Source organism: Corythoichthys intestinalis, chromosome 17 (genome assembly GCF_030265065.1).
Source record: "Corythoichthys intestinalis isolate RoL2023-P3 chromosome 17, ASM3026506v1, whole genome shotgun sequence".
Lineage (NCBI taxonomy): Eukaryota > Metazoa > Chordata > Actinopteri > Syngnathiformes > Syngnathidae > Corythoichthys > Corythoichthys intestinalis.
In genome coordinates, this window is record NC_080411.1 from 41099956 (window position 1) to 41127911 (window position 27956).

Genomic DNA, 27956 nt, shown 5'->3' on the forward strand with positions numbered 1-27956 from the left:
CAGACAAAGGCAGCCACAGTTTACCACAAAGATGCCTGAAAAAAAAATCCAATTTGTTTAGCTTTTTTTTTTTCTTTTTTTTTTTTTTTTCTGGTAATCAACCGATGTTGGAAAAAAATCCGCATATCTGCCCGATATATCGGTCGACCTCTTATTATGTGCACTTAAAAGAGGGGTTTTCCTTTATTTCAGCTGTTTGTCATATACTGTAGTTGTACATCACACAGTAGCTGGCTGTCAACAAAATGACATTTTCCCATTCCCAGACTAGAATGCTGAAATTGATGTTTTTCTATACTTAAAAGAAAGAAACGAATCACAAAATTGTGCACTAACAAACGCACTGCCGATGGATGCAATGTCCACTTTTGTACCCTTGCCACGGCCTTGACTTGGAACTATAGATTGTTGGCCTCATAGCTCACTTCGCAGGTATGGTCAGGTTTTGTCGCCTCTTAAATACCAGTTATATACGGTGGAACCTCCAAAATCAAAAACATTCCCCAATACTCATTTTTAATTTCAAAATAAATCACTGCTGTTTGGAGGTTCCACTGTACATTAGTTTACATACCATGACAGTCTTTTCTCATGAATGAATGTATTTTTTAAATCCTTCTCCTACAAGATGAACAACTACACTGCAAAAACACACTTCCTTAAAACTAGTCAAATTCCCTTGTTTTCAGTGTAGATCTATTGGAATTAAGTGAATTTATACCCAATTGGACTTAATTCAAGAATAGATATTGTTTTTTTGAAGGCAATTGTTTTTTATTTAGGTGAAAAATTAAACTTATAAATGTACGGTCTTAATAAGAACAAATAGTAATATATGCTGAAAGTAAGCAGAATAATCTGATACATTCATCTGTTTTTAACACAAAACAAATGGAGAAAATTAATTGACTACATTTAAGAAACATAATATGATTAAGACTTTATACAGTGGTATGAAAAAGTATCTGAACCTTTTGGAATTTTTCACATTTCTGTAAAAAATCACCATCAAATGTGATCTGATCTTGTCAAAATCACACAGATGAAAATACAGTGTCTGCTTAACTAAAACCACCCATTTATAGGTTTTCAAATTTTAATGAAGATAACATGCAAACAATGACAGAAGCGGGAAAAAAATAAATGAACCCTCTGCCTAAGGACACTTAAAGAGCAGCTGAAACACATTTTAACATTTCACGTCAGGTGTGTGCCCAATCACTGATGAGTGTTTTAAAGCTGCCCTGCCCACTACAAAACACAAACCTGGTAAGAAATGTCTTCATGAAAAGCATTGTCTGATTTGCATCACGGCTCGGTCAAAACAGCTGTTTGAGGACCAACGCTGGGAAAGGATACAAAATCATCTCTAAAAGTCTGCATGTTTATCAATCGACAGACAGAGAAGTTGCCCACACATGGAGAGAGTTTGGCACTGCTTCATCCCTCCCAAGGAGTGGCTGATGACGCCAAGAGTTCAGCGCATAAATACTCAGAAATGTAACAATGAACCCTAGAGTGTATGGTAAAGACTTACAGAAATCACTGGCACAGTCCTATATACCTGTGCACACATCAACTATATGTAAAACTAAGGCCAAGAAGGAGGACTCCATAGAGGAAGCCACTGCTGTCTAAAAAAAAAAAAAAAAAAAAAAACATTGTTGCTCATTTAATGTTCCCAAAAAGGCACCTGGACACGCCACAGAAGTTTTGGCAAAATACTTTGTGGACTGATGAAGCCAAAGTTGAATTTTTTGGGAGTAACACACATCATCATGTGTGGAGGAAAAATGGAACAGCTCACCAACATCAACACCTCATCCCCACCGTAAAGCATGGTGCAGGGAGCATCATGATTTGGGGCTGTTTTGCTACCTCAGGGCCTGGACAACTTGCAATCGTTAATGGACGAATATGAATTCAAAAGTTTATCAGGATGTTTTGCAGGAAGCTGTCTGTCAGACCGTTGAAGCTTAAAAAGGGGATGGATGCTGCAACAAGACAATGATCCAAAACACAGAAGTAAATCAACTTCAGAAAGGTTTCAGAAGAACAAAATACACGTTCTGGAGTGGCCAAGTCAAAGTCCAGACTTAAACCCCATTGAGATGCTGTGGCATGACCTAAAGACAGCGATTCATGCCAGACATCCCAGGAATCTGACTTGAACTACAGCAGTTTTGTAGAAAAGAATGGGCCAAGACTAATCCTGATTGACGTGCCAGACTGATCTGCAACTACAGAAAGCGTCTACTCGAAGTTTTTGCTGCCAAAGGGGGGACACTAAACATAAAATGTGATTGTTGACTATTTTCCTCCTTCTGTCATTGTTTGCATACTATCTTCATTATTAAAATATAAAAACCTATAAATCTTTGGGTGGTTTTAGTTAAAGACACTGTTTTTCATCTGTGTGATTTTGATGAAAATCGGATCACACTTGATGGTGATTTTATGCAGAAATGTGACAAATTCCAAAAGGTTCAGATACTTTTTCATACCACTGTAAATGTGAAATCTCTTCAGATACAAAATGCCCACTTACAACATTGCCAAACTGAAATGATCAAATCCTTTACGATGTTTTGTCTGGATGGCTATAGTCAAAATTCATGCAAGAGAAATTGTCCAAATGTCTTTTTGTAAATCAACATTTACCCATTTTGACAACACAATGTTCACTGCTGCCTTCCACAAAGACCTACTAAACTTTTGAGATTCTGTTTTTTGTCCCTTGGTTCATCCGTGACATAATGGACCGAAGCCAGCACCAGCAACAACTTCAAGTGGCAATTCCCAAACAAACCATAAATTGTACACACATACATTGATGTTTTCCACCCCAATGTTGCAAAATGGGCAGATTGTGTTGGGCACATACAATAGTAAAACACTCCAGTTTTAATGCTTTACTTTTCCTTTTCTTTGTCGACGGTATAATTGTGCATTGCCTCAGCTGTGTAAAGTTACTGTGGATGATTTGAGCAGAAATTAAGTGATGTCATACATGTACAGATGTATGCTAAATAAATATAAAGCTGGAGCAAACATTATGTGTGGAATGTAAATACATGTTGATTTTTTTTGGTTTTTTTTCAACAATTTGACATTTATCAATATGATGCAAAGCAATTGTACAGAACAAGAAAATTACAAACATACAGTACATTTTCTGACACCTTACATCCTCCATTACTATTGATTGGCGTCATAATGTTAAGAGGAAAGCATAGGGCCTGTTTTTATCAGCTTCAATGCAACACTCAAATTCCACGTGCTTAGCATTAGTGTTCTTTTTTGCGCGGCTCGGAGGCTTTAGTGAGGTTTCCGGCCTCGTGCTTCAGGACACTCAAGAGTGATTGGGAACTCTCTAAAATCTGAAAAGACAAGGGAAAAAAATGAAACATACAACACAACTTTCACCTGAATGAACTGTGAAGTGCATTGCTAAATTGGCAACAATAAATGCAAGCTCAGTTGTTATAGCAAATTTTTAGGGGTTATATCACTTAATGCAATTGGTTCAATATAGGGCTGTCAAACGATAAAATAATTTTAATCGAGTTAATTACATCTTAAAAATTAATCGTAATTAATCGCAAATCGAACCATCTATAAAATATTCATTCAACATACGGTACATAAGTACTGTATTTGTTTATTACAACAATAAATCAACAAGATGGCATTAACATTGTTAACATTCTGTTAAAGCGATCCATCGATAGAAAGACTTGTAGTTCTTATAAGATAAATGTTAGTACAAGTTATAGTAATTTTAGATTAAAACCCCTCTTAATGTTTTCGTTTTAATAAAATTTGTAAAATTTTCAATCAAAAAATAAACTAGTAGCCCGCCATTGTTGATGTCAATAATTACTTAGACAATGCTCGTGGGTGCTGAAGCCTATAAAATCAGTCGCACCCAAGCACCAGCAGAGTGCGACAAAACTCCAAAAAACACAAGTAACAAATGGACATGACATTGTCATTTTAATCAGTTTGAGTGGGGCATGTGCGTTAATTGCATCAAATATTTTAACGTGGTTAATTTAAAAAATTAATTACCGCCCGTTAACGCGATAATTTTGACAGCCCTAGTTTAATATAACAGCTAAGTTAATTGTCCTTACTTCCGTGTTACCTAGGGTGTAGGTTTGTCAACATTGGTAGGGATGATATTACTGCATAAACTGCATGTACACTTTTTGCTGGGGAATCATACAGATTATTGAACTGGGGTCAGGCTAGAGTTCGAATCTAAACCTAATTAATTGATAAGCTAAATGATCAATGCAAAATAAATCTGTATTGCTTTATTATGGTGGCCCTGAAGTGCAAAACACAACGCCAAATAACATAACAAAAAAACAAATTAAGCGACACTCCCATGGGTTGGATTCACAGGCACAAAAACTTGTGTGTTAATTGAGACCACGATGGTAAATAGCAAGGATTAACAGCGGGAATATGCTTGCCTGAACTGAACACAAGAGTCGAGCTCACATTTCACACAAACTTTATTTACACCGCACTCACCCATGTCATGCAATTAACAGCTATTTACAACCAATGGGAGCATGGCCTTGGCACATCGAACGCACCAATAGGACACACCATCGAGGCGCTGGCATATTGTACTTCATACGTATGTCTCAAATGAAAATATTAAAAGTGGTAGAAGATTTATGGATGGATTTATATCGGAAGCCACGTTCGCGTCATTGGTAATGCTCATTTTCAAATACCACACCAGACGCGGAATAAGTTCCTAGCATAGATTTCATAATGAAAAATAGGGGGCTTAAATTGTTGGCGAGGCCGTCAAAGCTGACTGAGTGGAATATCACCCTGAATTCTTTATAGATATGGACGTAAAACTGTCTCCATTCTTGGTTAAAAGCAAAGAAAACGTGCAGTTAGCATTTATTTTATGCAAATATGTCAAAGTCCAATGCTAGTCTGTTAGTGAATGTAGCTAGCGCCTGCCTGATGTAAACAGAGTTTTTCTGGTGAAAATTCTTGTGAATAAAAGCCTAAATCGCCGAATTCTTTATAGATATGGATGTAAAACAGTCTAGATTCTTGGTTAAAAGCAAAACATAAATATGTCAAAGTACAATGCTAGTCTGTTAGTGAATGTCTAGTGGCTGTCTGATGTAAACAGCTTTTCCGGTGAAAATTCTTGAGAATAATTGATTAAATCCCCAAATTCTTTACAGATATTCACTTAAAACATTCTCAATTCTTGGTTAAAAGCAAAAAAAAAAAAAAAACGTGCAGTTAGCATTTATTTTACGCAAATATGTCAAAGTACAATGCTCGTCTGTTAGTGAATGTAGCTAGCGGCCGCCTGATGTAAAGGCAAGGCAAGGCAAGGCAAATTTATTTATATAGCGCAATTCAACACAAGGCAATTCAAAGTGCTTTACATCACATGAAGATCATAAAAATCACATTTAAATCAACACAACGTAAAAACCAAGACAATCAAAATCGGAAATTAAATTATCCATAAAAATCGCATTTAATAACAAATAGAATAAAAATAAATAAAATAAATAAAACAAAAACTACTACTACTAATAATAATTGAAATCAGCAATGGAGATAAGCACAAGAGGAATAGAAAGCAAGTAGATTGATATATATAGGCAGTTATGGATATGCAGTGCTAAACAAAAGCGTTTTTAGCCCTGATTTAAAAGAGCTAACAGTTTGAGCATACTTCAGACGTTCGGCTAACTTGTTCCAGAGGTGAGGCGCATAATAACTAAATGCTGCCTCACCCTGCTTGGTTCTTGTTCTTGGAACATGCAGAAGACCAGTTCCAGACGACCTTAGGGGTCTAGATGTCTCATAGTAATCTAACAAATCAAGCATGTATTTTGGTCCAAGGCCATTAAGTGTTTTGTAGACGAGCATTAGTATTCTATAGTCTATCCTTTGACTCACTGGAAGCCAGTGTAGCGATTTCAAAACCGGTGTAATGTGGTCCAGCTTCCTTGTATTTGTGAGGACTCTGGCTGCAGCATTCTGTACTAGCTGCAGCTTCCTGACTGATTTTTTATCAAGACCCATAAATATACCGTTGCAATAGTCCAATCTGCTGAAAATGAATGCATGCATAAGTTTTTCCATGTCTTGTTGAGTCAGAAGCCCCTTAACTCTGGTTATATTTTCTAGGTGGTAATAAGCTGGGGTGGCGTGGCTCAGTGGTAGAGTAGTTGTCCCCCCAACCCAGAGGTTGTGGGTTCGATTCTTCGCCCTGATGAACTCGCCTAAGTATCCTTGAGCAAGATACTGAACCCCACGTTGCTCCTGGTGCTGTGTCACCAGTAGGTGAATGGCGAGATAGTGTAAAGCGATTTGAGCGCCTTGAAAGGTGGAAAAGCGCTATATAAGTACAACACCATAAGCAGATTTAGTGACGGACTTTAGATGGCTATCAAATTTTAGGTCTGAGTCAATAATTACGCCAAGGTTTCTGACTTGATTTGTAGCTGTAAGTGACATTGAGCTAAGTTGCCTGCTTATCTTTGACATTTCCTTTTTTGGCCCAAAAATGATCACCTCTGTCTTCTCCACATTTAACTGGAGAAAATTTTGGCACATCCATTCATTGATTTGATGAATGCATTTACTCAGGGAGACTAAGGGACTATAATCATGTGGGGACACAGAAATGTACAGTTGCGTGTCATCTGCATAGGCGTGATAGGAGATGTCATACTGTACCATTATCTGAGATAAGGGAAGCATATAGATGTTAAATAAGAGTGGTCCAAGAATTGACCCTTGAGGGACTCCACACGTGAATTTGGTTCATTCTGACTGATGGTTTCCGATTGACACAAAGAAATCCCTATCATGTAAATAGGATGTGAACCACTGAAGTATAGTGTCAGTAAGCCCTACCCACTGTTCCAATCTGCTGAGTAGTATGTTGTGATCAACCGTGTCGAATGCGGCGCTGAGATCCAATAGTAACAGAACAGATGATTTGCCTGCATCGGTATTCCGACGAATATCATTTAGGACTTTGATAGGCACGGTCTCGGTGCTGTGTTGTGGCCGAAATCCGGACTGAAATGAGTCAAAAAGATTGTTTTGCATCATTAAAGTCTGGCTCTGTTCGAACACAACCCTTTCGATAATTTTCCCCAGGAATGTCAGATTTGATATTGGCCTGTAATTACTAATGATTGAGGCATCCAGATTAGGTTTTTTTAGGAGAGGTTTTATTACTGCAGTTTTTAAAGTCTGTGGAAACTCACCTGTTTGGAGAGAAGTATTTATAATCTGAAGTATGTCTGGGGCTATGCAATGAAAAACAGTTTTGAAAAAGTTTGAAGGAAGGATGTCAAGGCCGCATGTTGTGGGCTTTAATTTTGACACAATTTCTGTTAAAGTGGCATAGTCCAAGAGGCTAAACTGTCTAAGATTGACATGGGGGACATTTTGGGAGGCATTTAGTGTAACAATTGTTAATCTGGAGTTGCACACAGTCTGTCTAATCTTTAGTACTTTATGTGTAAAGAATGCTGCAAAATCATTCCAGGACACCTCAGATGCCAATTCCTGAGGTATTGATGCTTGTGGGTTTGTCAGTTTGTCAACAACAGAAAATAGTGTGCGACTATTGTTGGTGTTTCTACTAATGATCTCTGAAAAATATGACTGTCTAGCATTTTTCAGTTCCTGGTTGTATTTGCAAAGACTCTCTTTGTGGATATCATAAAAAACTAGGAGTTTGTTTTTTCGCCATCTGCGTTCTGCTTGTCTACAATCTTGCTTTTGTTTTAAAGCTAGTGTGGCATTTCTCCAGGGTGACCTCTTCTAAAAACAGAGCTTTTCCGGTGAAAATTCTTGTGGATAAATGCTTGAATCCCCGAAATCTTTATAGATATGGACGTAAAACAGTCTCGATTCTTGGTTAAAAGCAAAAGAACTGCGCAGTTACCATTTATTTTACGTAAATGTTGCGACCTATGATGCCAGCTCATTTCTCCCATTAATTTTTTTCACAATGTTTCAAAATGCATGTTATGTTTTTTGCTATTGTGTTTTTGAATTGCCTTTGTTTTTTATATTGGTTTTTTTTTATATGTGATTTGGCGTTGTTTTTTAATTCTTTTTTTGTTATGTTATTTGGCGTTTTGTTTTTTAATTTGTTTTTGCGTGATGTCACCACACCCAACAGGTCCCATCCATCCCACAACCTTGGTGTGTGATGCGTTAAAATCAAGGGGGAGCCGGGCTGGGACTGTGTGGCCCTGTCCCAACTCTCTCTAGAGGGATAAATGAGTATTTAAGTGCCAGGGTGAAAGATATTTACAATGTAAAGTGAGAAGTGCGTGAATTAAGAGGCAGGCTCCCGCAGGCGTGGCCCCATCTGCCAGAACCACCGGCCGCGTTTGTTTTTGTTTTTTGTTTTTTTAAATAAAGGGACTTGCACTCTGAAGCCACCGCGTTGCATTACCATAATGCACATAATTCAAACATTGATCCAAATGTGGGATGGCTAGCTTGACTTTGTTGTTCCTTGTGGAGGCTGGGCTGACTGCAGTAGTGTTGCAGGTTAGCAAGTTCACACAGTTTAATGTTATGCTAACTCCGATGCAGGTTGGACTTTCAGTAGCTAAATTAGTGGAGTTTCCCCCACCTCCACAACAATGACGTCTTTTTACATCAGCCAATCAAACGTGCGTTTGAGGGGAAAAAATATAGCCGGCACATTCAGCAAGTGAAAAGGGATAACTGTGAGTCTGAACATAATGAAAATAATTCACATAATAGTGGTAGGGTCTCTTCTATTCTTACAACATATAGTAAGACCATTTAAATTACCGATGTAAGTGAGCTAGGTAAAATGATCTGAGACATTTGTAGGTTTAATAAAAGCCCAACAAAGAAACAAAAAAAGTGTTTTAATTTGCGAAAAGTACATATAATGCCATTCTGTTTCATTAGGTTTTAAAAATTAAATCAGTCAAAAGGGATCCGTTGTCGTCCACACACTTTTGAAGGCGTTCAAGAAAGTTATCTATAACTCGGCGGGTCATTTCATTTGGAATAGCCGTAATTTCTTGACGAATTGCATATTTAAGTTGTTCAATAACAAACAAATTTTTGTTTCTTTACTTTATTTGCCTTTTATTAAACCTACAAATGTGTCAGATCCTTTTTCCTGTTCCTGGTTTTGTCGCTACCGTCCCTATTTAACCCTACGCGCTTGCGTGTTACCCTATAAAAAGATCAAATATTTTGAAAACTATGTAGTTTGTACTGTAATTTGTGACATATGCAATGCAACTACTTGATGAAAATGTTTAAGACAACAAATAACAAACACCTTGGTGTACGCAGCCTCAGTCTCTGCGATGGTGCGGTCGAAGGTAGCGCGGGCAGCCATTCTTTGTGCCAAGCTTTCATTGACTTTACTCAGTTTACCTGAGAAGACACGGATGTCGTGTTGCAGTCGTTCCTTCTCTTCTTCCTCCAGCTTGATCTGACGGTTTAATTCTTCCCGCTTAGAGCATAGGTCCTCAATACCTCAAGAGAGGGAGAGAAAACTCAAGCAAACCTGCAAGTAAGGTGTTGTACACAGTATTGTAAAGAACTTGCGAATTCAAAAGAAAAGGCAAATGTAAATCTCAACAGGAAAAACTAAAGCATGATTGGCTTGTCATGTTGTGGTTAGCCAATCTGCCTTGCAGACCAAGGTTCTGGTTTTTAATCTCTTTCCTGCCTTTTAGTCCATCTGAACTTTGATATGTTAATAACAGTCTGATTCGCTCATATGTGTAAAAAAAAAAAAAAAAAGAGTCATGCACGCAAATACAAGGGCGTAGGTTTGTATAGGGACATAACACTACCAACTTTTCAGGATGCTGAAATTGTCCCCACCAACTTTTAAGCAACCTTATTTGCATGATGACTTCAGTTACATAGGTCATTCAGATTGTTTTCCCATATGTTGTAAGAATAGAATTCACCCTACCATTACTGAGAGAATTATTTTCATTATGTTCAGACTTACATTTACTCCTTTTCACTTGCTGAATGTGCCTGGCCATTTTTTCCTCCTTAAAAGCACATTTGATTGGCTGATAACATGACCCCCCCACACACACACAGGCCCGACAGAAATACAACATGTCAACAACATGCCGCCTCCTCCAAAGAGGAGGGAAATTAGAAGTTTTTTCCCACCAGCAGCCACTGTAAATAATGTAAAAAGACATCAATGTTGTGGAAGTGGGGAACACACCATTAATTTTCTCCGCCTGCATCAGAGTTAGTATAACATTAAACTGTGTGAACTTACTAACCTGCAAAACTCGAGTAGGAAGCTGCTTAGATAGACCCCAAGCGACCCCAAACTTTTGAACCGTAGTGTATCATATGGAATTTTTCTGACCCAGATATTACTTAAATTCAAGTATTTAGTAGTATTTTTAAGGGTTTGAAATTACAGCCATTTTTGTTACATATAATAATACATTATATTTATAGAGCGCTTCCCGATGCTCAAAGACGCTTTACAGTTGAAAACAAAAAGACACACAAAACGTGAGCAGTCCAAAACAGTAGAAAAAAAGTGAGTTATATATCATATGTGCCCAAAATGTAATCTGTGCGATCAACAAATATTTGGGAACAAACAATTACCGTGTTGTGAGCGACATTCATAGCATTAGCCTCTATTATTAAATATACAGTGCCTTGCAAAAGTATTCGGCCCCCTTGAACCGTGCAACCTTTCGCCACATTTCAGGCTTCAAACATAAAGATATAAAATTTTATTTTTTTGTCGAGAATCAACAACAAGTGGGACACAATTGTGAAGTGGAACAAAATTTATTGGATAATTTAAACTTTTTTAACAAATAAAAAACTGAAAAGTGGGGCGTGCAATATTATTCGGCCCCCTTGCGTTAATACTTTGTAGCGCCACCTTTTGCTCCAATTACAGCTGCAAGTCGCTTGGGGTATGTTTCTATCAGTTTTGCACATCGAGAGACTGACATTCTTGCCCATTCTTCCTTGCAAAACAGCTCGAGCTCAGTGAGGTTGGATGGAGAGTGTTTGTGAACAGCAGTCTTCAGCTCTTTCCACAGATTCTCGATTGGATTCAGGTCTGGACTTTGACTTGACCATTCTAACACCTGGATACGTTTATTTTTTAACCATTCCATTGTAGATTTGGCTTTATGTTTTGGATCATTGTCCTGTTGGAAGATAAATCTCCGTCCCAGTCTCAGGTCTTGTGCAGATACCAACAGGTTTTCTTCCAGAATGTTCCTGTATTTGGCTGCATCCATCTTCCCGTCAATTTTAACCATCTTCCCTGTCCCTGCTGAAGAAAAGCAGGCCCAAACCATGATGCTGCCACCACCATGTTTGACAGTGGGGATGGTGTGTTCAGGGTGATGAGCTGTGTTGCTTTTACGCCAAACATATCCTTTTGCATTGTGGCCAAAACGTTCAATTTTGGTTTCATCTGACCAGAGCACCTTCTTCCACATGTTTGGTGTGTCTCCCAGGTGGCTTGTGGCAAACTTTAAATGAGACTTTTTATGGATATCTTTGAGAAATGGCTTTCTTCTTGCCACTCTTCCATAAAGGCCAGATTTGTGCAGTGTACGACTGATTGTTGTCCTATGGACAGACTCTCCCACCTCAGCTGTAGATCTCTGCAGTTCATCCAGAGTGATCATGGGCCATGTTGGCTGCATCTCTGATCAGTTTTCTCCTTGTTTGAGAAGAAAGTTTGGAAGGACGGCCGGGTCTTGGTAGATTTGCAGTGGTCTGATGCTTCTTCCATTTCAATATGATGGCTTGCACAGTGCTCCTTGAGATGTTTAAAGCTTGGGAAATCGTTTTGTATCCAAATCCGGCTTTAAACTTCTCCACAACTGTATCTCGGACCTGCCTGGTGTGTTCCTTGGTTTTCATAATGCTCTCTGCACTTTAAACAGAACCCTGAGACTATCACAGAGCAGGTGCATTTATACGGAGACTTGATTACACACAGGTAGATTCTATTTATCATCATCGGTCATTTAGGACAACATTGGATCATTCAGAGATCCTCACTGAACTTCTAGAGTGAGTTTGCTGCACTGAAAGTAAAGCGGCCGAATAATATTGCACGCCCCACTTTTCAGTTTTTTATTTGTTAAAAAAGTTAACAAATAAAGAATAAACAATAAATGTTGTTCCACTTCACGATTGTGTCCCACTTGTTGTTGATTCTTGACAAAAAAAATTAAATTTCATATCTTTTTGTTTGAAGCCTGAAATGTGGCGAAAGGTTGCAAGATTCAAGGGGGCCGAATACTTTTGCAAGGCACTGTATGTGTGTCTACACATACCGTGTATATATGACAGAAAACACTTACAAGACTGAAAAAGCAGTTTCTGCTCTTGCACCCCTCTTTAAAATAAACTGCTGTATTTTAAGCCAAAAGAACTGTTGTGTTTGAGAGAACAATATGTCTATATGCTGCCATAGCAGATTCATGGCGCAATAAGCCCACTAACTAGTTTTAATTTGTCCGTTTTACCCTGGAAACCCTCGTTTACAGATGTCACGCAACCACTTTAGTTTCAACCCAGCCATAAAACGAAGGTAATTTATTATATTTATTATTTAAAATGTCTGTCATTCTTAGCTTAAAATCATTAATTGATGTCTAATATTTCATTAAAAAAAAAAAAAAAAAAAAAACTTTAGAAAATTATTCACTTGCATATTTTAAACAAATGAAAAACAATGAAAAAAAATGGTGTCTGTAAAAAAGTCACGGATATTTACCTCATAACTATCGGTTAATTGTACTTTTTTTGTTACTGTCGCATTCTCTTCGATATGTCAGATGATAAATAATCGATCCAAACAAAGAAAAATTAAGAAAAAAAAAAAAAGTTTTAAAGGGTAAATACAGTGGGGCAAATAAGTATTTAGTCAACCACCAATTGTGCAAGTTCTCCTACATGAAAATAGTAGCGAGGCCTGTAATTGTCAACATGGGTAAACCTCAACCATGAGAGACAGAATGTGAAAAAAAAAAACAGAAAATCACATTGTTTGATTTTTAAAGAATTTATTTCCAAATTAGAGTGGAAAATAAGTATTTGGTCACCTTCAAACAAGCAAGATTTCTAACAAGGTCTAACGAGGCTCCACTCGTTACCTGTATTAATGGCACCTGTTTTAACTCATTACCGGTATAAAAGACACCTGTCCACAATCTCAGTCAGTCACACTCCAAACTCCACTATGGCCAAGAGCTGTCGAAGGACACCAGAGACAAAACTGTAGACCTGCACCAGGTTGGGAAGACTGAATCTGCAATAGGTATAACGCTTGGTGTAAAGAAATCAACTGTGGGAGCAATTATTACAAAATGGAAGACATTCAAGACCACTGATAATCTCCCTCGATCTGGGGCTCCATAAAAGATTTCACCCCGTGGCATCAAAATTATAACAAGAACGGTGAGCAAAAATCCCGGAACCACACGGGGGGGACCTAGTGAATGACCTACAGAAAGCTGGGACCACAGTAACAAAGGCTACTAACAGTAACACAATGCGCCGCCAGGGACTCAAATCCTGCACTGCCAGACGTGTCCCCCTGCAGAAGAAAGTACACGTCCAGGCCTGTCTGCAGTTCGCTAGAGAGCATTTGGATGATCCAGAAGAGGACTGGGAGAATGTGTTATGCTCAGATGAAACCAAAATAGAACTTTTTGGTAGAAACGCAGGTTCTCGTGTTTGGAGGAGAAAGAATACTGAATTGCATCCAGAGAAAACCATACCCACTGTGAAGCATTGGGGGTGGAAACATCATGCTTTGGGGCTGTTTTTCTGCGAAAGGGACCAGGACGACTGATCTGTGTAAACGAAAGAATTAATTGGGCCACGTATCGAGAGATTTTGAGTGAAGATCTCCTTCCATCAGCAAGGGCATTGAAGATGAGACGTGGCTGGGTCTTTCGGCATGACAATGATCCCAAACACACAGCCAGGGCAACAAAGGATTTCAAGGTCCTGGAGTGGCCTAGCCAGTCTCCAGATCTCAACCACATAGAAAATCTGTGGAGGGAGTTGAAAGTCCGTGTTGCCCAACGACAGCCCCAAAACATCACTGCTCTAGAGGAGATCTGCATGGAGAAATGGGCCAAAATACCAGGAACAGTGTGTGAAAAGCTTGTGAAGAGTTACAGAAAACATTTGGTCTCCATTATTGCCAACAAAGGGTACATAACAAAGTATTGAGATGAACTTTTGGTATTGACCAAATACTTATTTTCCACCATGATTTGCAAATAATTTCTAAAAAATCAAACAATGTGATTTTCTGTTTTTTTTCCCCCACATTCTGTCTGTCATGGTTGAGGTTTACCCATGTTGACAATTACAGGCCTCTCTAATATTTTCAAGTGGGAGAACATGCACAATCAGTGGTTGACTAAATACTTATTTGCCCCACTGTATATGAAAAAGAAAATCTCGACCACTCCTTGATGTCTGCGATTTCTGCAACGCGACCCTTTTTATATTTTATATTTTCAACCATAAAATCCCCCAAAAATTCAGCTGTGGCCATTCACAGCTGTGTCTTGACACTCAGTGATACATGCTACATGGAGTTTTTGGTTCGAAACAAGGTAAGTACGAGATAATGTCTCCTTAAAGTCATGGCGTCTTTAATTCTGCTCACGCGTGCTCTTGCCTCCAGATAGGGTTTCGCTGTTTAAAATTCTTTTTTTTTAAATTGCCCTCCTGTTCATAAATTTCTTCCCCCAGAAAACTGAGATTTTAAGCTTTCCAATGATGTATCACACGTTAATATCGGACAATTATGACATTTGGCCAAATTGGGGGTCTCAGAGCGGAACTTCAAGTCACCTGAGTGTTTATATATTTTCCGCCATATACATATATATGGCAGAAAATATAGGCAAGACTGAAAAAGCAGTTTCTGCTCCTGCACCCCTCTTTAAAATAAACTTCTGTATTTTAAGCCAAAAGAACTGTTGTGTTTGATAGAACAATGTCTATATGCTGCCATAGCAGATTCATGGCGCAATAAGCCCCCGAACTAGTTTTAATTTGTCAGTTTTACTCTGGAAATCCCCATTTACAGACATTGCGCAACCGCTTTTATTTCAACCCAGCCATAAAAAAAAGGTAAGTAATTATATTTATGATGAGAAATCTATCATTTTTAGCTTAGAATCATTTATCCATGTCTAATATTTCGTTTAAAAAAAAAAAAGACTTTAAAAATAATTATTCACTCGAATATTTTGAGCTTTTAAACAAATTGCATCACAATGAAAAAATGGTGTCTGTAAATTAGATGGATATCTACCTCATAACTATCACTTAACTGTATTTTTTTTGTTACCATCACATTTTCCCCGTTATGTTAGATGATAAATAATCAATCCAATCCCCCCCCCCAAAAAAAAAAAAAAAAAAAAAAAACGTTTAAAAGGTTTAATATATGAAAAAGAACATCTCGACCACTCCTTGATGTCTGCGATTTCTGCATCGCGACCCTTGTTATGTGACCATATTTCACCCATAGTATCCCCCCAAAATCCGGCTCTGGCCATTCACAGCTGTGTCTTGACACTCGGTGATACGTGCTACATGGAGTTTTTGGATCGAAAAGACATAAGTATGCGGTAATATCTCGTTAAAATCATGGCGTCTTTAAATCTGCTCTCACGTGCTCTCACCTCCAGTTAATGTTTTCCTGTTTTTTTTTTTTTTCAAATGCCCTCCTGTTCAAACTTTTCCAAATTTCCAATGATGTATCACACATGCATATCGGATAATTTTGAAATTTGGCCAAATTGGGGGTGTCAGAGCGGAACTTCAAGTCACATGAGTGCTCTATGCCATATATAAGCATTGTCAGTCTTTGTTAGCTGGTAGGTTTTGTGCTCATACGCAACGTTCACTTACATCCAGTGTAACTCCTGGGGGCTAAGCCCCCTTGTTCTTAAAATCTAGTGATGCCCGTGATTCACAGCCAGTCTTCCCGGTTGAATCAAGGGCGTAGGTTTGGTCTCAACATTGGTAGGAACGCTATGACAGCATAACCTGTATGTACACTTTTTGATAGGGAGGGGACAACATTAAGACCAATCAGATTATTAAACGATTATTGCACATTATGTATACAATGATCCAAATAAGGGATGGCTAGCTTGACTTTGTTGTTCCCTGTGGAGGCTGGTGTGACCGCAGTAGTTTTGCAAATTAGCAAGTTCACACAGATTAATGCTATGCTAACTCTGATGCAGGTCAAACTTTTAGTAGCAAAATTAGTGATGTTTCCCCCGCCTCCACAACATTGACGTATTTTTACATTACTTATAGTGGCTTGTGCTGGCCGAAAAAAACTTCTTAATATCCCTCCTCTTCGAAGGGGGTGGAGGAGGCGGCATGTTGTATTTCTGTCGGCGGGGTTGTGTGAGTGTGTGTGTGCGTGTGGCGGGTGAAGGGGCAGGGGGGCCAAGTCATCAGCAGATCAAACGTGCATTTGAAGGGAAAAATGGACCGCCACATTCATAAAGTGAAAGGGATTAATGTAAGTCTGAACTATAGACTTCATAATATGTTGACAGGACATGGGGCACGGGGCCGATTAATAGGGAGCCTATCTCCATCACAGCTTACCGAGTGGAAACACAGACAAAGAGCTTTTTTACGGTGAAAATTCTTGTGAATAAATGCTTAAATCCCTGAATTCTTTATCGATATAGACGAGCAAGATGTCGAAGTTTAGTCCGCCGGACGAGTTCAAATTCACCTGCCCGGGAGAATGGCCGGAGTGGAAAACAAGATTTTCCCGCTTCAGGACGGCAACGAAGCTGAACAAAGAGGACGGAGAGGTCCAGGTCTGTTCACTCATTTATGCTATGGGAGTGAAGCAGAAAAAATATTCAGTTCGTTTGAATTCGACAATGAGGAACATAAAAAGGACTATGACGTTGTACTGAAGAAGTTCGATGACTATTTCATTCCAAGACGGAATGCAATTCATGAAAGGGCATGTTTTTATCAGCGGAGCCAACTTATCGGGGCAAGTACAATACATATGCAGAACTCAAGTCAAGGAAGTCTTTGTTCCTGCAGATGTGCAGAAGGTACTTGAATCAGATTTCGGCAAGAGGAATGTGGAAGATGTTAATTTCTCTCATGATGACCTTCATTTCAATTCTATAATGGAGAAGGGCATCAAGACAAAAGCAAATGGACAGCGTGAAATGCCACAGGCATTCAAGGAACCGAAGCCGTGCCTGCCTAATAACTTGACTCACGCAGATCATCGACTCCAGTGTCTGAAAAGACGATTTGAGAAAGACAAACAGGGAATCCTCAGGAAGGGAGGTCGGCTGAGGCATGATGTTCTACCTGCAGATGGGTGTGTCGGGGAGCTGTGATTGCTGACCAGTAACTTGACATTGGAGAAACAAGGGAAACGCACTGGAAAGCCAGTCTACTTGGAGAGACCCATCCATAAGACGGTCACTTTGATTGAAGCGGGGTAATGCAATCACATTTCCTTGCAATGTTTATGATCATCCAGTGTTACATAGGTTAGAGTGAAATCACAAGTGATTTGGTGGGTGTGTAGCTGCCATTACGGCAGAATAAAGAAATAAATAATTGACTCTTTGATCTGGGGGTGTAATGTTAAGTATTTAGTTTCTTTGATATGGGGTGGGAACTAAAGTTCACTGCCGCGAGTTGACAGGGGCACTATTAAGCGTTACATCGGCTTATTATCTGATGAACACTATTAGAGTACAGACAACTTTTCAGTACCTCTGATTAAGATCAACAAGGAAACATCTCAAGTGCATAGTGCATCGAAAAATTGAAGCTGAACTAATTTCCTCTGGAGTAAGCGGCCAATGAGTTCTCACTGTAATTCCCTCTCGAGTCGAAATCACGAACCAAGCTGTTTCTCTTTTACGGGCCTTTAATCACAGAACTGAGCCTGTGCAATTAAAGCTTTCAACCCTTGCATCCAAGCAAACTGTATTCCCAAGTCACAAGTTAGTTGGGTTGCAGGTCAGAGGCTTTTATTCCTCAAAGAAAATTCTTCTTCCCGTGACGTATTCACGAGGATTTATTCTGGCTAGTCTAGGCCATATTCCCACAGCTAAAACGGCAAGAGAATGGCCTCACCTAGAGCACCTTGCTGAAGAAATCGCTCCTCTAATAGAATGCGACGTTGGTTTACTCATAGGATACAACTGTTCTCAAGCCCTGTTACCGAGAGAAATTGTATCAGGCAAGGATGATGAGCCGTTCGCAATAAGGACCGACCTTGGCTGGAGCATAGTTGGCTGTGTCAACTCTTGTGTTGATTATGGCGACAGAAGCGACACCATTGGAAGCAGCCACAGAAGTGTTGTAAGAGAGGTCACACCAAGTTTACAGTCACCTGGTGCACTGCAGAACTCAAGTCAAGGAAGTCATTGTTCCTGCAGATGTGCAGAAGGTACTTGAATCAGATTTCAGCAAGAGGAATGTGGAAGATGATCATTTCTCTCAAGATGACTTTTGTTTCAATTCTATAATGGAGAAGGGCATGAAGACAAAAGCTAATGGGCAGAGTGAAATGCCACAGGCATTCAAGGAACCGAAGCCGTGTCTGCCTAATAACTTGAATCACGCAGATCATCGACTCCAGTGTCTGAAAAGACGATTTGAGAAAGACCAACAGGGAATCCTCAGGGTGGGAGGTCGGCTGAGGCATGATGTTCTACTGCACATGGGTGTGTCGGGGAGGCTTACATCCAAGCCCTGTTCGATTTGGCAGAAAACTGCGAGTTCGGTGATAAAATGGATGAACACATCCGAGATAGGCTTGTCGTCGGTATTCGAGACAAGGAATTATCCCAAAAACTCCAGCTCACAGTAGATCTTACGATGGCACAAGTCATCCAACAAGTACGCCAAGCCGAGGAGGTGGCAAAACAGATCAGCCTTCAAGCCCAAGGCGCAGAGCTGTCCGTGAACAACGTAAAAGATTGCAGCCGGAGAAGGGAGCAACGCGCAGTACTTATAAGACCACCAGAGGGAGCCACAGACCATAAAAAGGAAACGAATTGCGGTCGGTTTAGAAATCAGCACAAAGAAAAAGGCAAATGTCCTGCTTTCAAAAGTATGTGTAAAAAGTAGGGGTGTCAAACGATTACAATTTTTAATCGAGTTAATTACAGCTTAAAAATTAATTAATCGTAATTAATCGCAATTAATCGCAATTCAAACCATCTATAAAATATGCCATATTTTTCTTTAAATTATTGTTTGAATGGAAAGATTAGACACAAGGCGGATATATACATACAACATACTGTACATAAGTACTGTATTTGTTTATTGTAACAATAAATCCACAAATGGCATAATTAACATTCTTTCTGTTAAAGTGATCCACGGATAGAAAGACTTGTAGTTCTTAAAAGACAAATGTTATAGTTACAAGTTATAGTAATTTTATATTAAAAGTAAAACCCGTCTTCATGTTTTCGTTTTAATAAAATTTGTAAAATTTTCAATCAAAAGTAGAGTTAAAATGATCATAATAAGAATAAAAATAACAATAATAAGAATAGAGTGACCAAAGTCTGAGTAAGTTTTACGTGTATTTTGCATAGCTATTTTGATATGGAATGCCAGTTCATTTTGCATTGTTGTTTAACTGTGTGTCAGAATAGGGCCTCATTACTATAGACTGAAGTGCTTTTCTTTTTGTGAACATTATTTTTTTTGAGAGAGATAGGAATATTATTTTTGTTGTGCTTTCACTAAACGATACTTATGTTTGTTGTAAAGTAGAGGCTTATGCCAATAAACGGCGCGGTCCAAAAAACGCCTGTGTCCACTCGCCTTTATAAAATATATATATCTGTACATATCTTACCCAAAATATAACAAGAGACACATAATTGCCACTAAAAGAAAGAAAACTTACCGAAGTATGTGTGGAGCACAAATAGCAATTTGCATTGCATTGTGCATACAGCATAAACATCTCACACCTACTAATTCTCCCACGTTTAGAAGAAATAACATTAGTATGGAACGGCGCTGCCCCCAAGCGGCCGGTGGCATTCTCTTCACTCTTAATGTCCATAAACGGCCTCATTGTAATCAGTTTGAGGCAATGCGCAAGCTGGTCATTCAGTGCATGCAGGGCCGGCCCAGGCAATTTGGGAGCCCTAAGCAAAATAACGCAAAGGGGCCCATATTTTTGGCCCACCATTTCGTCACAGTGTACTGTGAAACCCATACATGCAATCCAACCCATACGTCCATATTTTGTATATTAATCAGATTTTGTTGCACTGCATACTTCAAACTTCTCACCCCAAATGATTGTCAGTACTTACAGTAGATAGCGCCAAACCTTTTTCTAAAAGAGGAAAGAAAAGTTAAAGAACAACTTTTATTTTTTTTAAAGCTTGTAATCATGTATCAAAACGCACAAAAGTCAAATATAGCAAACTGTAGTAAACAAAATAGAATATAAATTAAACAATTGCCAGATTGGGGGCCCCCTAGTGGTCAGGGGCCCTAAGCAGCTGCATGGTCTGCATATAGGCTGGGCCGGCCCTGGTCCTCACAAATATATTTTTTTATTTCGGGCTCATGCCTACAAATAAAACATAAAATTTCGGGGGTTTTTGGGCCGGGGCAAGCAAATCAAGTTAATTGATCAGGCTCGGGCCGCGTCGGGCTTTAATACCCGCTGGCCGGTCGGGTCGGGCTGGATTTTTTAGGCCCGATCTAACTTCTAGCGTCATGTAACGTTAGCATACTGTACACCTAATTCAGCCTGTTGTTCTTTATTGTATTTTAAATTGCCTTTCAAGATGACATATCTGTTCTTGGTGCTGGATTCTATCAAATAAATTTCCCCCCAAAAATGCGGCTTATACCCCGGTGAGACTTATATATGTTTTTTTTCTTTTTCATTGCGCATTTTTTGGCTGGTGCGACTTATACTCAGGTACGACGTACAGTCCGAAAAATACGGTAGGTATTTTCTTGAGGTATCTTTACTATGTTTCGTCTGTAAGCATCTGAGGTATGAGGAAAGAAAGAAGTTAGGAAGAACTTTTATTTTTTTAAGCTTGTAATCAAGTATCAAAACTCACAAAAGTCAAATAAAGCAATCTGTAGTAAACAAAATAGAATATAAATTAAACAATTGGGGGGCCCCTAGTGGTCAGGGGCCCTAAGCAGCTGCATAGTCTGCGTATAGGCTGGGCCGGCCCTGAGTGCATGCGTTAATTGCATCAAATATTTTAACGTGATTAATTTAAAAAATTAATTAACGCCCGTTAACGCGATAATTTTGACAGACCTAGTAAAAAGTGCAACAAAATAGGACATCGGGCCCAAATGTGTCATTCTAAAATGGTGAATGAAGTCACTGAAAGCATGGGGCTATTCCAATTCTTGGGAGAAGTTAGTAAAGACACTGACTCAGACAAGTGGACTGTCACACTGGAAATACAAAACACACCGCTGAGCTTCAAGATTGATACCGGAGCGGACGTGACCGTAATAAATGAAAAGACATTCAACAAACTTCCTGCATCTCATCATTTAAGGCCGACAGAAAAACCTTTTATTGGCCCTGGAGGTAAACTCAAATGTTTGGGTTGCTTCACAGCCAACACAGAATACAAGGGCAAAGACTACACGTTCCCAGTGTTATGTCATTAAAGGCAACTGCAGCAGCTTACTCAGCCGACCCGAAGCGGTTGAAATGGGTCTTGTCCACAGAGTAGACCAGGTGAAAGCTGTCTTCGGAACAAGTGGTCTCCTAAAGACGGAGCCGGTTATAATCCTACTCAGCGAAGGGGCTAGTCCGTATGCATACATAGTGCTGGACGAGTACCCCTCCCGCTGATGCCGTTAGTGAAAAAGGAGCTTCAACGGCTAGAAAGTGAAGGCATCATAGAGAAAGTAACACAGTGAACGGAATGGTGTGCGGCGATGGTTCCTGTGTTAAAGCCAAACCGAAAGGCGGTTCGATGCTGTGCGGATTTAAGAAAACTGAATCGGGCTGTGAAACGTGAAAAATACGTTCTTCCAACCATCGAGGAAATTATGCTGAGACTCTCAGGTTCAAAGGTGTTTACGTCGCTGGATGCTGCAAGTGGTTTCTACCAGATTCCATTGCATGAAGAAAGTCGCAAATTACCGACATTTATTACACCATTTGAGAGGTATGCCTTCCGACGACTCCCATTTGGGATAACCAGCGCACCTGAAATTTTCCAAAGGAAAATGGCGGAGACCCTGCAGGGGTTGGAAGGAACCGAGGTCTACATGGATGACATTCTCGTTCATGTTGAAACAGAGGAGATCCATGACAAACGCTTGGAGAAGGTGCTGAGTGTGATTGAGATAGAAGGACTCAAATTAAACCAAGCCAAGTGCAAGTTCAAGCAGCGCAGATTTGTTTTCTGGGACACATTTTTGACGGAAATGGTGTCAAACCAGACCCATTGAAAATAGCAGGCATAAAAGACTTTCCACAACCTCAAAATGTGCCTGAGCTCAAGAGGTTTCTTGGAAGGGTGGATTATATGGCAAAGTTCATCCCTGACTTGTCCACCACAGGTCGACCATTGTTCGAGCTGCTAAAAGGGACAGTGGAATGGCTGTGGGGGCCTGCATAACAATCAGTTTTTGAGAAGATGAAGGCAGCCTTGATCTCATCACCTGTTCTCACGTTGTATGACGCAAGCAGACCTACAGTGGTGTCGGCAGATGCAAGCAGTTATGGATTGGGAGCTGTCCTCCCTCATCAACACGGTGAGGATTTGAAACCAGTGGCTTACTGTTCCAGAACACTGCGGGATGCTGAGACAAGGTATGCCCAAATAGAGAAAGAATGTTTAGCCAGTGTTTGGGCATGTGAACATTTTGAAAAGTACCTATTTGGACTGGAAAATTTCAAACTTGTGACAGATCACAAGCCCTTGGTACCATTAATGAACAGTAAAGACTTGGACAATGTTCCCATAAGATGTCAAAGACTTCTTATGAGGCTGATGCGATTTAATGCCGAAGCGGTATATGCTCCAGGAAAGACCTTGGCAGTGGCGGACGCCCTTTCCAGAGGTCCAATTCAAGCGGATAAAGGAGATGAGTACAGCAGTGATGTGGCTGCACACATAGACTCTGTCTTCAAGCATCTTCCAGCTTCATCACAGAGGTCGGAACAAATCCGAGAGACCACCACTGATGACCCCCAGCTTCAGGTAGTGAGGGAGTTCATCCAGTCGGGGTGGCCAGAGTATGAAAAACAGATATCAATGTCTGTTAAGGACTTTTACCAAGTAAGAGGGGAGCTGTCCGTGGTAGATGGGTTGATTACCCGTGGAAATCGCATTGTCGTCCCTATATCAATGAGAATGGAGATAATAGACAGAATTCATGATGGACACCAAGGGTTGGTAAAATGCAGAGAAAGAGCCAATCAGTCTGTGTGGTGGCCAGGTAATGTGACTTTTGCAGAGCGAACAGAAGTACACAGAGAAAAGAGCCCTTAATGCCAAGTGAGTTACCATCAAGACCGTGGCAGAAGGTAGGCATAGACCTGTGTGAATACCAGAAGCACTCATACCTAGTGGTGTGTGATTACTATTCGAGGTATCTTGAAATTTTGCATGTACTAGATACCACAAGTAGGCAAGTCATTGAGAAGCTGAAAGCTACCTTCGCTTGTTATGGAATTCTGGAAGTAGTGGTGAGCGATAATGGACCTCAACTTGCTTCCAAGGAGTTCAATCAGTTTAGCAAGGAATTTGACTTCATCCACACAACGAGTCCATATTATGCTCAAAGTAATGGACAGGCAGAGAGAGCGGTGGAAATTGCCAAATCAATTCTTAAACAGAAAGATCCTCTCCTTGCTTTAATGCAGTACTTCTCAAATAGTGGGGCGGGCCCCTCCAGGGGGGCACAGAGTGATGCTAGGGGTGGCGCATGTGACCTTGGGGAACATACTTTTTTGCCAAACTAGAATAAAGTGTAATTGCACGCCTGCTGAGTGGGTGGCAGTGGCGCTCTCATTTTCAGCATGTGCGCAGTATTTTTGAACCAAACAAGAGCACACAGCAAAGAGCCCTGGAGATATGAAAGGCTAAGACAAAGAAATATGACAAAGCGTATGTAGCATTTGGCTTTTGACTTTTAGTACAGTGGGAGAAGAGGAAAGACCAGTCTGTTTACTTTGTCTAAAAATGTTCGCAGCGGACAGATTTTTTTTTTTTTTTTTTTTCCAGCCAAAAGGTGACGAAATATTGCCAACAATCGACCCGCTTTGTCAGTGTTACATCAGTAAACCAGCGAGCACTGTCAGCATCGCATAAGGTGGCATACCAAGTTGCTCAATGCAAAATAACCCAACACCCCAGCAAAGGAGCTGATACTGCCTGCAGCAAAAATAAGAACTGTCTCTCTGTCCAATTATACTGTCATTTTTGTTCTATTAATTTTTGTTTTTTCAGTCTAATGGTTTGGCATGTTGCTAATCAATTTGACTTTATGATCATTTTTTTATTTTATCATTGTTATTTTCAGTATCAAACGGTCAAAAATTGTATCGAGTCTATTTTTACAGTATGGATGGGTGCTTTTTTTAACACTTTATTTTTTTTTCTTCTTTAATATTAAAAAGGACATGATGTTATGCAGAGGTGTACTTTTATAATAATAAGAATTTTATAGACAAATGATACAACAGTATATTTACAGTGGCGGCAGAGAGTTGGGGGGGGGCGGAACGTTTACGTCTTCCTGTGGGGGGGGGGGGGGCGTAACAGAAAATAATTGAGAAGCACTGCTTTAATGACATACAGAGCTACTCCAACATCTTCTACTACATCTAAAAACTCCAATGACAGTGACCGTTACTCGCTCAGGAAGAGTGGGTAAACCAGCAGCAAGGTTGAACTTGTAATGGTTATGTGAAGAAGATAAAAAAACAATGTTGGAAATATGCACGCTTAGGAATGTTTGGAAAAGTTATTGAAATATTTTCTATACTGAAGAAATATAAGTTTGTTTTGTCATAGCATCACAACAGTAAGAATGTTTCAGTAAATGGTAACCTTTGTTATATCATTGGTCAATTGATTTTCAGTTAAATGTATCTGGGGTTTTCATTGAAAAAAAGGAGATGTGATGAATGGAAATTCCCAGGTCACTTGAAGTGCACACTCGAGATCTCGTGAGGATCTACGTAATAGTGACGGGATCTGTCGTTCACTTGAGTAAACGAATCCATTCCGGTTCGTTCAGTAAAAAGATTCCTTCAAACAAATCGTTCAACGAATTGTTCGCCCCCCCCCCCTCATATCCTTCCCCGCCCAAATGAATCGTTCGGTTAGTGAACGGGAAGTGACATTGCCGAACGAATCACCAAAGACCGCTTCGCAGTATAACTGAACGGGAAGTGACATTGCTTGGTCCCTCCCTCTCTTGCACACAGGCTCCTCATTGACCACTCGTCGTAGTTTCAGAAATGAGTGACAGGCGATATCATTCTGCTTTCACAGACAGCCTCGTCTCCCTTCCGCTGCTGCAAAAGCGAGGGAGAACTTCCGCGTCATCTGTCCTAGTTCAATGGGATCAAAGTCATGGCTCGTGCTTGCATTTCGATTTAGGACACGGTTAAACATTTTCCTTTTGTGGGGGGAGTGGGGGTTTGGCGTCAGGGGCGCATGGACTTTCTTTAGCATGATCTTGATCACATATACAATGCTGCTGCTATCAGCCGACGCGGCATGCTTGCTGTCACGAAAATAAAAATAAATCGAAAGTTTAATTTCTAAATATGGAACGACCAACACATCATTTTTACCTCTCGCTCTGTTGTATTTTAGTTTTTATGCTCATCACTATTATTTTTGGTCACTATTGTTAAAACTAAAGCGTAAATAGCTAGTTGTCACGAGTCAAAAAATGAAAGGAAATGACTTTGTCACATTTTCACGAGTCAAAAAATGAAAGGAAATGACTTTGTCACATATTTGTTAATGTGGAGCCTATCAAATGCTGCTCAAACAGACAAAACACCACACAAACCTAGCGAGCATGGTTTAGTGTACTACTTTTCTAAACAGACTCGGGACCACATATAATGACATACTATCAAATTTACAGTAGTTTAAAACACTTTCGCGGGTAGCTACGAGGCAAGCAAAAGCTGAGCTGCGGTCGCGTGACAGCAGTGCGGGGGGAGAGAACTGTCATTGTATGGAGGCTTCATGGCAGCGATATTTACCTCATATGTGCGCAGAAAAAAAAGAATATTTAGTATGATCAAGAGAGGGAGGGACCAAGCAATGTCACTTCCCGTTCAGTTATACTGCGAAGCGGTCTTTGGTGATTCGTTCGGCAACGTCACTTCCCGTTCACTAACCGAACGATTCATTTGGGCGGGGAGGGATATGGGGGGGGGGGGGGGGGGGGGGGGGGGGGACGAACGATTCGTTGAACGATTTGTTTGAACGAATCAATCTTTTTACTGAACGAACCGGAATGGATTCGTTTACTCAAGTGAACGACAGATCCCGTCACTACACCGCATTACTGCAAAGTCAAGTTAGCAGCAAGCTAGGTCAGGAACCGGAGGACCGAGTCACTGAACGGGAAGTGACATAACTCAGTCTTGCCCTCCTGCCTGCACGCTGGCTGCTTATTGGCTACACGTGGAAGTGAGTGACAGACGCCCTGATTCTGTTTCCGCTCCCTCCCCTGCCCGCGATGAGGCTGGCGTCTGATTGGTCGTGTGCGATGTCAGAAGACGCTGCCGCTTGCTCAACGCCCTCCCACGCAGCGAACAAGGCCCAACTTCATAGAACGAATCAGTGCAGATGGTGATTAGTTCGGTCTCGTTCACCCAAACAATTCGTTCCAAAAGAACGAATCGTTCGCGACCGATAAAACACTACTACGTGAGTGAGAAGAGACTTTGAGGGGAGATAGTTTTGATTAATGTGACTGTGGCGTGTTCTACAAAATAAAGCTCGTGTTCTTGAGAACCCAAAGTGTCTAATAAATGTTCAAAAACATTACACTGTAGCTGCTCGTATCGCGTTCAAGAACTAATCGGATTTCTAGGCATCACCCACCTTGCTGTCCTTGATAATGTGTTGGAATAAAACACAGAGGGAGGATTGACGGTTGTCACATATGGATAAAATGGGAAGGACACTTTTGTGTATATCGACACTTGACGAGTCAAATGATTAACAGTAGACGTGTTGGGGTCCACATTGTTGCAGAGCGCAAGGTGGCTGATAGCTAGAAATCCGAGCAGTTCTTGAACGCAACATGAGCTATGCCTCGCTGATCTGCACACAATTGAGAACTTTTTGCCCACTCCTTCCTTGCCCGACGATGTTAAAAAAAAAAAAAAAGCGACATTGGATAATTTCTCGCGGCACACCTGACGTTCTCTCATGGAGGCGGCACAATCAGTTGAAAAACACTGGAATAGAGGGTTCGTCCTCTCCGTGTGTGTGTGTTTTTTTGTGGAAGATTACATTTTTTTTTATTTTTTTTTTACACAGTACAGTATAATCGAGCTAGGGCGGGCACAGCAGTCTCACAGGGCGGGGCAATGGCCACTTGTAGCCCTGCCAGTTCAAATGGACTGGACGTCTACCGCCAACGGACAAGTTAACGCCATTGATGGACACACACTGTAGCAAAAGAAAAGGCAAATACTTACAATTAACGAGCTCATGATTGTAATTCTGCAAAGCAGCAGCTTGTTGGCTCATGGTGGCGAGTTTCTCTCACCGCTTTAAGTGCGAGTAAAACGCGAATCATGCATGACATTTCGTTCTGGTGACGGAGCTGTTTGATGTCATTCA

The 27956-nt window shown here is 40.3% G+C and overlaps 1 protein-coding gene across 1 annotated transcript; it reads right to left on the minus strand.

Annotated features, from left to right (window-relative positions):
- Nucleotides 1-1646: 1646 nt before the first annotated feature.
- ssna1 (Sjogren syndrome nuclear autoantigen 1) lies at nt 1647-27922 on the minus strand. Its single transcript, XM_057818065.1, has 3 exons — nt 27812-27922; nt 9359-9558; nt 1647-3380 (listed from the first exon to the last, which is right to left on the minus strand). The coding sequence occupies exons 1-3, from the start codon at nt 27861-27863 to the stop codon at nt 3288-3290; spliced, it is 345 nt and encodes a 114-aa protein (XP_057674048.1). The 5' UTR covers nt 27864-27922; the 3' UTR covers nt 1647-3287.
- Between the last annotated feature and the right edge of the window lie 34 nt (nt 27923-27956).

What these genes read in the sequence shown, in the direction of transcription:
- ssna1 (XM_057818065.1), bottom strand. Translation starts at nt 27,863, where the DNA reads ATGAGCCAACAAGCTGCTGCTTTGCAGAATTACAATCATGAGCTCGTT. An exon ending in CAATCATGAGCTCGTTAATT is followed by an intron (nt 9,559 to 27,811) that starts GTAAGTATTTGC and finishes CCCTCTCTTGAG; the next exon opens with GTATTGAGGACCTATGCTCT. An exon ending in CTGAGGCTGCGTACACCAAG is followed by an intron (nt 3,381 to 9,358) that starts GTGTTTGTTATT and finishes TTGTCTTTTCAG; the next exon opens with ATTTTAGAGAGTTCCCAATC.